The sequence below is a fragment of the Pan paniscus genome, chromosome 18 (assembly GCF_029289425.2).
Source record: "Pan paniscus chromosome 18, NHGRI_mPanPan1-v2.0_pri, whole genome shotgun sequence".
NCBI lineage: Eukaryota > Metazoa > Chordata > Mammalia > Primates > Hominidae > Pan > Pan paniscus.
The window spans coordinates 20,758,444-20,766,191 of NC_073267.2; the positions used below are offsets into that span (position 1 = coordinate 20,758,444).

Consider the following 7,748-nt stretch of genomic DNA (forward strand, 5'->3'; position numbering starts at 1 on the left):
ATTTCCCCAATTGTCCCCTTAAGTGTCTTTTTATACTAGAACTGCACAAATCAGGATCTGAAAAGGGGGTACATGTTGCCTTTGGTTAATGTCTCTCTCTCTCTTTCTCTCTTTCTTTCTTTCTTTTTTTTTTGAGACAGAATCTCACTGTGTCTCCCAGGCTGGAATGCAGTGGTATGATTTTGGCTCACTGCAACTTCTGCCTCCTGGGTTCAAGTGATTCTCCTGCCTCAGCCTCCCGAGTAGCTGGGATTACAGGTGTGTGCCACCACGCCCAGCTAATTTTTGTATTTTTAGTAGAGACGGGGTTTCACCATGTTGACTAGGCTGGTCTCAAACTCCTGACCTCAAGTGATCCACCTGCCTCGGCCTCCCAAAGTGCTGGGATTACAGGCGTGAGCCACTGCGCCCAGCCGATATGCCTAACTTTCTTTTACTCTATAACCATTTACCACTTCCCCTCCCCACTTCCTCTTTTCTTTTTATTGTTAAAGAATGCAGGTCATCTGTTTCATATTTTCCATATCCCACATTTATCTTTTTTTTTGTTTTGACATGGAGTCTCGCTCTGGGGCACGTGCCTATGGGGGATACTGGAAACCATTTTTCCTGGCTGTTGAGATGTGGCATATAAATTGCTTCCAGCAGCCGACTTCTGGAGGCTACTTTCTCAAGCCTGTTAGGGGAATTGCTTTAGAGGAGAATATTACAGTGCAGGAAGGCTCTGGGGGATAATTTGGTTTTACTGTGAAATGTTTCTTTTCTTTCACCAAAAGATGGCAGTAACCTCCATCCAACTTCTAGGATCCTAGCTGCCTGAAAACCGATGTTCTTCCCATCAATTGCTTTCTCAATTCCATACCATCATTCATTCATATTTTTGTTTCTTTCTGGTTTTGTTTTCCTTCTTGGTAGGAGGGCAAAGATAAAATGTTCCTGATAGAAAAATTGATCAAGCTGCAGGATATGGAGAAGAAAGCAAACCCCAGCTCACTTGTTCTGGAAAGGAGAGAGGTGGAGGTGAGTCTGGAGGCTGCCTTGGGGACCCCTGGGACACGAGGTTGCCTCCATGTAAAAAGCGCATCAGAGAACTACAGACCAAGCTCTTGGGATCATGGAAGGGCCCTTCACTCTCTGTCTTAAGTATTTCTGTGGTTTTTACTTAAAAAGTAATATTCATGGCCAGGTGCAGTGGCTCACGCCTGTAATCCCAGCACTTTGGGAGGCCTACGCGGGTGGATCAAGAGGTCAGGAGTTTGAGACCAGCCTGGCCAGTATGGTGAAACCCTGTCCCTACTAAAAATACAAAAATTAGCTGGGTGTGGCGGCACGCACCTGTAGCCCCAGCTACTTGGGAGGCTGAGGGAGAAGAATCGCTTGAACCCAGGAGGTGGAGGTTGCGGTGAGCCAAAATCATGCCACTGCACTCCAGCCTGGGTGACAGAGTGACACTCTGTCTCAAAAAAAAAAAAAAAAAAAGTAATATTCATTTTTTCAGCACTTTTCATGCCTGTACTTTTTCTAGGTGCTGGGGTTACGGTGAACAAAACAAAGCCCCCGCCCTCATGGAACTTGCACGCTTGTTTTTCACAACCCCGATAATACAGAAGTAGATCCCACTGAGATGAAAAGGGCCCTGAAATCTCATCTCACTATGAATACCTCAGTGTCTATTCTTGCAAATCTATTTCCCTAGGCATCTGCAAACATACCTGTATCTACCAACACTTTAATTTACTTGTTTATTACAAAAGTGAGGCTATATTATACACATAGTATCATAACTTCCCTCCCCCGCAGCCCACCACTAAATACTATATCTTGAACGATGTTTAATTCTGTACATATTTGGATGTTTGGGTTGTTTCTATGTTTTTAAATACTTAAAACAGTAGGTAATGAAACATTTTGTTACAATTATTTTTTGTGCGTTTATAATCGCAGCTACTCAGGAGGCTGAGGTGGGAGGGGAGGACTGCTTGAGGCCAGGAGTTTAAGACCAACATAGCGAGACCCCATCCCTTAAAAAATTTTAATAATTAGGCACGGTGGCACGCAACTGTAGCCTCAGCTACTCAGGAAGCTGAGGTGAGAGGATTGCTCAAACCCAGGAGTTTGAGGCTACAGTGAGCTATGATCTCATCACCGCACTCCAGCTTGGGAGACAGAACAAGACCCTCTCTCTAAAAAAAATTACCCTGGGCACAGTGGCTCCCTCCTGTAATCCCCAGCACTTTGGGAGGTCAAGGCGGGCTTATCACTTGAGGTCAGGGGTTCGAGACCAGCCCAGCAAACATGGTGAAACCCATCTCTAGTAAAAATATAAAAAAAAAAAAAAAAACAAAGAAGAAAACTTAGCTGGGTGTTGTGGTGCACATCTGTAATCCCAGCTACTTGGGAGGCACAGGAAATCACTTGGACCCAGGAGGTGGAGGTTGCAGTGAGCCAAGGTCACACCATTGCACTCCAGCCTGGGCAACAGTGCAAGACGCCGTGTCAAAAAAAAAAAAAAAATTAAAAAGTTATTTTTTGTGAATATTTCTGCCACAAAGCATGTACATGACAATGTTAATAGATATTGCTATATCATTCCCTTAAAAAGATTTAATCAATTTCATTCTTACCAAGAGAATATAAAGATACATGAAACCCTGCTCTAATTCCAAAGCCTTGCTTGCTTCCTGAGTGTCCTGAAAATACAGATGAACGGTAAATCCACCTTAATGCAAATACCACTCATGTTGGAAATTGTGATCTTGACAGAAGTGACTGACATGTAATTTACCATCTGTGCAAATTTATACTGTCAGCACAATTTAGGTAAGGGATCTAGAGGCCTAAAGGTAGATTCTTTGAAGGTGAGGACCACGTCTGTGCACTTGTCACCCCAGGTCCTAATTTATTACCTGGCATAATATGAATGCTCAGTGAATATCTGTGGAACGGCCAGGTGCAGTGGCTCACGCCTGTAATCCCAGCACTTTGGGAGGCCGAGGTGGACAGATCACTTGAGGTCAGGAGTTCGAGACCAGCCTGACCAACATGGTGAAACCCTGTCTCTACTAAAAATTAAAAAAAAAATTAGCTGGGCGTGGTGGCAGGCACCTATAATCCCAGCTACTCCAGAGGCTGAGGCGGGAAAATCGCTGGAACCCGAGAGGCGGAGGTTGCAGTGAGCCGAGATCATGCCATTCCACTCCAGTCTGGGAGACAAAGCAAGACTCTGTCAAAAAAAAAAAAAAAAAAAAAAAAAAAAAAGAGTATCTGTGGAATGAATGAATGGAATCACTCTCCCTAAAAAACAAAACATGTTCAATATTTCTATGGCAGAGACTTGGCCTTAATCTATCATCCCTTAACTTCTTTAAAATGGTGGGGGGCTCACAAATTGTGCCAAATATGCAACAAGACCCAGAATCTGCATTCTTCCTCCGTGACGTGGCTGCTTGTTTTTTTCTTTTTCAGCAACAAGGCTCTTTGCATTTGGGGGAACATGATGGCAGTCTTGGTGAGTAATTAAACTGGGACAGAATAAGACACTAATTTATTTCTGGTGAAATATCCCAAGACAAGTGTAAGAATTGCTCATGTGTCCGTTACTTTTTCAGTTGCAAATTGGATCCAAACTGGCTTAAGCAAAATTCCAAGAACAATTCTTGCTTTAGGCCTTGCCTAACGCAGGAACTCACAATGTCACCAGAACCCGGTTTCTTTCAGTTCCGTTCTTACCCATGTTAGTTTGTTTTGCAATAGACTCTTCCTAATAAGTGCAAGACAGCTTTATCAACTTCTTATATCTTCTCAGAGTCAGTCTGGTGGGAAAGACTGAGGGACCCAGGATTCTCATGGTGTTTCATAGGATCTGACTGGGTGATGTCCCCGTCTATGAACCAATTGTTGTGGCTGCAGAAATGTGGCAGTTCCCTTGATCACATGATTTCATCTGTAGATGCAGGTGGTGCAACCATGAAGACCATAGGGACCGAGAGTAGGGAAGGGTGACTTCCTAAAGAAAATCTGGGGCTGATGCCAGGAGAGCGAATTCTGGGCAGGAAACAAACAAGCAAACCCATTTATTTTTGGGGGATAGCATTTACTGATGACTTCCAGTGATGGGAGTTCAAGGGAAGGATTATAGAAACTAAAAGGAGGAGGCAAAGAAGGCATGAGAAGCTATGGAATCTTGAAGGCAAGCTGGTCTTTCCCTTGTAGAGATGGGGCAGAGTGTGCCTGCGTTAACTTCTCTTTCCTGTGTCAAACCTAGACTTGCGATTTAGAAGATCAGTTCAAGAAGGTAATCCAAGGGCCTGATGACTCTTTTGGTAACCAGACACCAATCAAATAAGGAGAGGAGATGAAAATGGAATGATTTCTTCCATGCCACCTGTGCCTTTAGGAACTGCCCAGAAGAAAATCCAAGGCTTTAGCCAGGAGCGGAAACTGACTACCATGTAATTATCAAAGTAAAATTGGGCATTCCATGCTATTTTTAATACCTGGATTGCTGATTTTTCAAGACAAAATACTTGGGGTTTTCCAATAAAGATTGTTGTAATATTGAAATGAGCCTACAAAAACCTAGGAAGAGATAACTAGGGAATAATGTATATTATCTTCAAGAAATGTGTGCAGGAATGATTGGTTCTTAGAAATCTCTCCTGCCAGACTTCCCAGACCTGGCAAAGGTTTAGAAACTGTTGCTAAGAAAAGTGGTCCATCCTGAATAAACATGTAATACTCCAGCAGGGATATGAAGCCTCTGAATTGTAGAACCTGCATTTATTTGTGACTTTGAACTAAAGACATCCCCCATGTCCCAAAGGTGGAATACAACCAGAGGTCTCATCTCTGAACTTTCTTGCGTACTGATTACATGAGTCTTTGGAGTCGGGGATGGAGGAGGTTCTGCCCCTGTGAGGTGTTATACATGACCATCAAAGTCCTACGTCAAGCTAGCTTTGCACAGTGGCAGTACCGTAGCCAATGAGATTTATCCGAGACGCGATTATTGCTAATTGGAAATTTTCCCAATACCCCACCGTGATGACTTGAAATATAATCAGCGCTGGCAATTTTTGACAGTCTCTACGGAGACTGAATAAGAAAAAAGAAAAGAAAAGAAATTAGCTGGGTGCGATGGCTTATGCCTGTAATCCCGGCACTTTGGGAGGCTGAGGCAAGCGGATCACTTAATGTCAGGAGTTCAAGACCAGCCTGGCCAACATGGTGAAACCCTGTCTCTACTAAAAATAAAAAAACTAGCTGGGCGTGGTGGTACATGCCTATAATCCCAGCTACTCGGGAGGCTGAGGCAGGAGAATTGCTTGAACCTGGGAGGCAGAGGTTGCAGTGAGGTGAGATTGTACCACTGCATTCCAGCCTGGGCAACAGTGAGACTCTGCCTCAAAAAAATAAATAAATAAATAAAGTAAATTAAAAGTCTTACTCAAACCAAATATGAAACTGGTGGTGATGTGTGGAATGTGTGTGTGTGCACATATGTAATGAATACGTGTGTGTATAATGTTTTTGCAGGTTTGCCAAATGATTCACAAGCCACGTGGCTGTTCTTAACACTGAAAGGTCCAGCAGAAAGGTGCAGTTACTCAGGGGAGAGGAGCCTCCTCTTAAGTAATCACTCGCATAAAACCTAATTGGAACTGAATTTAGAAAGCAGTTAAGATACATTCGAAACACAAGCACCCAACCAGTGCTGTCATTTATTCCCTTTTTTTTTATTTTTAAGAGATAAGGCTGGGCTGTGTTGCCAGCTTTGACTCAAACTCCTAGGTCAAGCAGTCCTCCCACTTCAGCCTGCCAAGTAGCTGGGACTACAGGCACACGCCACTGCACTTGACCACGCACTTTTTCATTCACTTATTTTTTTCATTAATTCACTTCATCGGAGGAATTTCTTTTGGTGTCATCTTTGGTAACAGTTGTATGTAGTGTTCATCCATCCATTCATTCAACAAATGTGGACCAAATAGTGGTGAGCAAGATGGTGAACAATTCATGGTGCTGCCTGTCTAGCAGGTTTAGACATGAATTTAATTCTTAAGCAATAATTCATTACAGTTGTAGTAGATGCTCTGAAGAAGCACAGGGACTAAGGGAGACTTGTCTGTGGGGTCAGTGCAGGCAACCCATGGAAGTGATGTTGGAAGTGATTTTATTCCCCTTGGGGTCATCTTAGTGCTGTTTGTGCTTTTTTCTTTGCTTTTTTTTGAGATGGAGTTGGAGCCTCCCTCTGTCTCCCAGGCTGGAGTGCAGTGGTACAATCTCAGCTCACTGCAACCTCCCCCTCCTGGGTTCAAGCGATTCTCCTGCCTCAGCCTCCCGAGTAGCTGCGATTACGGGAGCGTGCCACCAGGTCCGGCTAATTTTTGTATTTTTAGTAGAGACGGGGTTTCGCCATGTTGGCTGGGCTGGTGTTGAACTCCTGACCTCAGATGATCCGCTCGCTTCAGCCTCCCAAAGTGTTGGGATTACAGGCGTGAGCCACCGTGCCCGGCTGCTGCTTGGGCTTCTACAATGAAATCTGAACTCTCTCTGAAAGCATCACTTCTGCTCATTCACCAGATGCTAAGTGCTTCCATCTAGAATGCTTCTCCCTTCACCTCCATCCCTTGTCTCCACTTCAGTGCAGCCCTGCTTCTCCTGGAGGTGTACACGCAGTGGATAGTGGCTCATGCCTGTAATCCCCGCACTTTGGGAGGCTGAGGTGGGTGGATCACCTGAGGTCAGGAGTTCGAGACCAGCCCGGCCAACATGGTAAGACCTTATCTCTACTAAAAATACAAAAATTAGCCAGGCGTGGTGGCAAGCGCCTGTAATCCCAGCTACTCAGGAGGCTGAGGCAGGAGAATTGCTTGGACCCAGGAGGCGGAGGTTGCAGTGAGCTGAAATCGCACCACTGCGCTTCAGCCTGGGTGACAGAGTGAGACTGTCTCAAAAAATAAAGAAACTACTGTACATGGAAAGCATTTTAAACAGTCTAGGACATGGTAGGCAGTCAATAAATGTTAATTAGCAAGGATTTTACATGCACTCTTTCATTTAATCACCACCACCGCAAGAATACTACCCCTATTTTACAGATAAATTCAGTAACTTACCCAAGGTCATATAGCTGGTAAGTTGCTGAATAGGAAAGCAGACTTGGCTTTCTCTGATTCCAAATCCTGTTATTAACCCTATACTAAGCCTTCCAAGGAAGTGCTTAATAGTAGTTATTAATACCTTATTTCATCATTCAAATTCTCCACCTTTTGAGGCCCTGACCATCTTAGCATAGGACCTAAATCCTTAATTTGGCCTGGCTGAATCAAAGGTAAAATGGATTTGGGATAAAGATCAAGAGACAGAGATCTCATGGCTCTCCAGAGATCTTCCCACAACACAAAGGGATATTATTATTATTATGAAATTTTTAAAGATTGGAGTCAAACTCTGTCGCCCAGGCTGTAGTGCAGTGGCACGATCCTAGCTCACTGCAGCCTCAACCTGCTAGGCTCCAGTGATCCTCCCATCTCAGCCCCTCTTTGTAAATTTTTTGTAGAGATGGGGTCTCACTATGTTGCCCAGGCTAGTGTTGAACAGCCTGTTGAACAGCTAGTGTTGAACAGAGGTATCTTTTTTTTTTTTTTTTTTTTTTGAGACAGAGTCTTGCTCTCTGGCCTAGGCTGGAGTGCAGTGGTGCAATCTTGGCTCACTGCAACCTCTGACTCCTGGGTTCAAGCAATTCT

General features: G+C 44.1%; 1 protein-coding gene and 1 non-coding gene across 6 annotated transcripts in view; both read left to right on the forward strand.

Moving 5' to 3' along the window:
• Positions 1-4,493, forward strand: part of TMC5 (transmembrane channel like 5) — an 89,730-nt gene extending 85,237 nt beyond the window's left edge. For 3 of the 5 annotated variants that reach the window (XM_063598475.1, XM_063598476.1, XM_034939952.3), the window contains one exon: positions 916-4,493. In XM_063598475.1, the coding sequence (XP_063454545.1) occupies positions 916-1,143 (228 nt within the window). In that variant the 3' untranslated portion in view covers positions 1,144-4,493. The remainder of the gene's footprint in view (positions 1-915) is intronic. The other 2 variants (XM_008956015.4, XM_008956016.5) reach the window with 1 other exon arrangement.
• A 461-nt stretch (positions 4,494-4,954) lies between these two features.
• On the forward strand, positions 4,955-5,094 carry LOC112437494 (U4 spliceosomal RNA). The gene has a single exon (XR_003026092.3). It is a non-coding gene; the product is annotated as a U4 spliceosomal RNA (small nuclear RNA).
• The last annotated feature ends 2,654 nt before the right edge of the window (positions 5,095-7,748 follow it).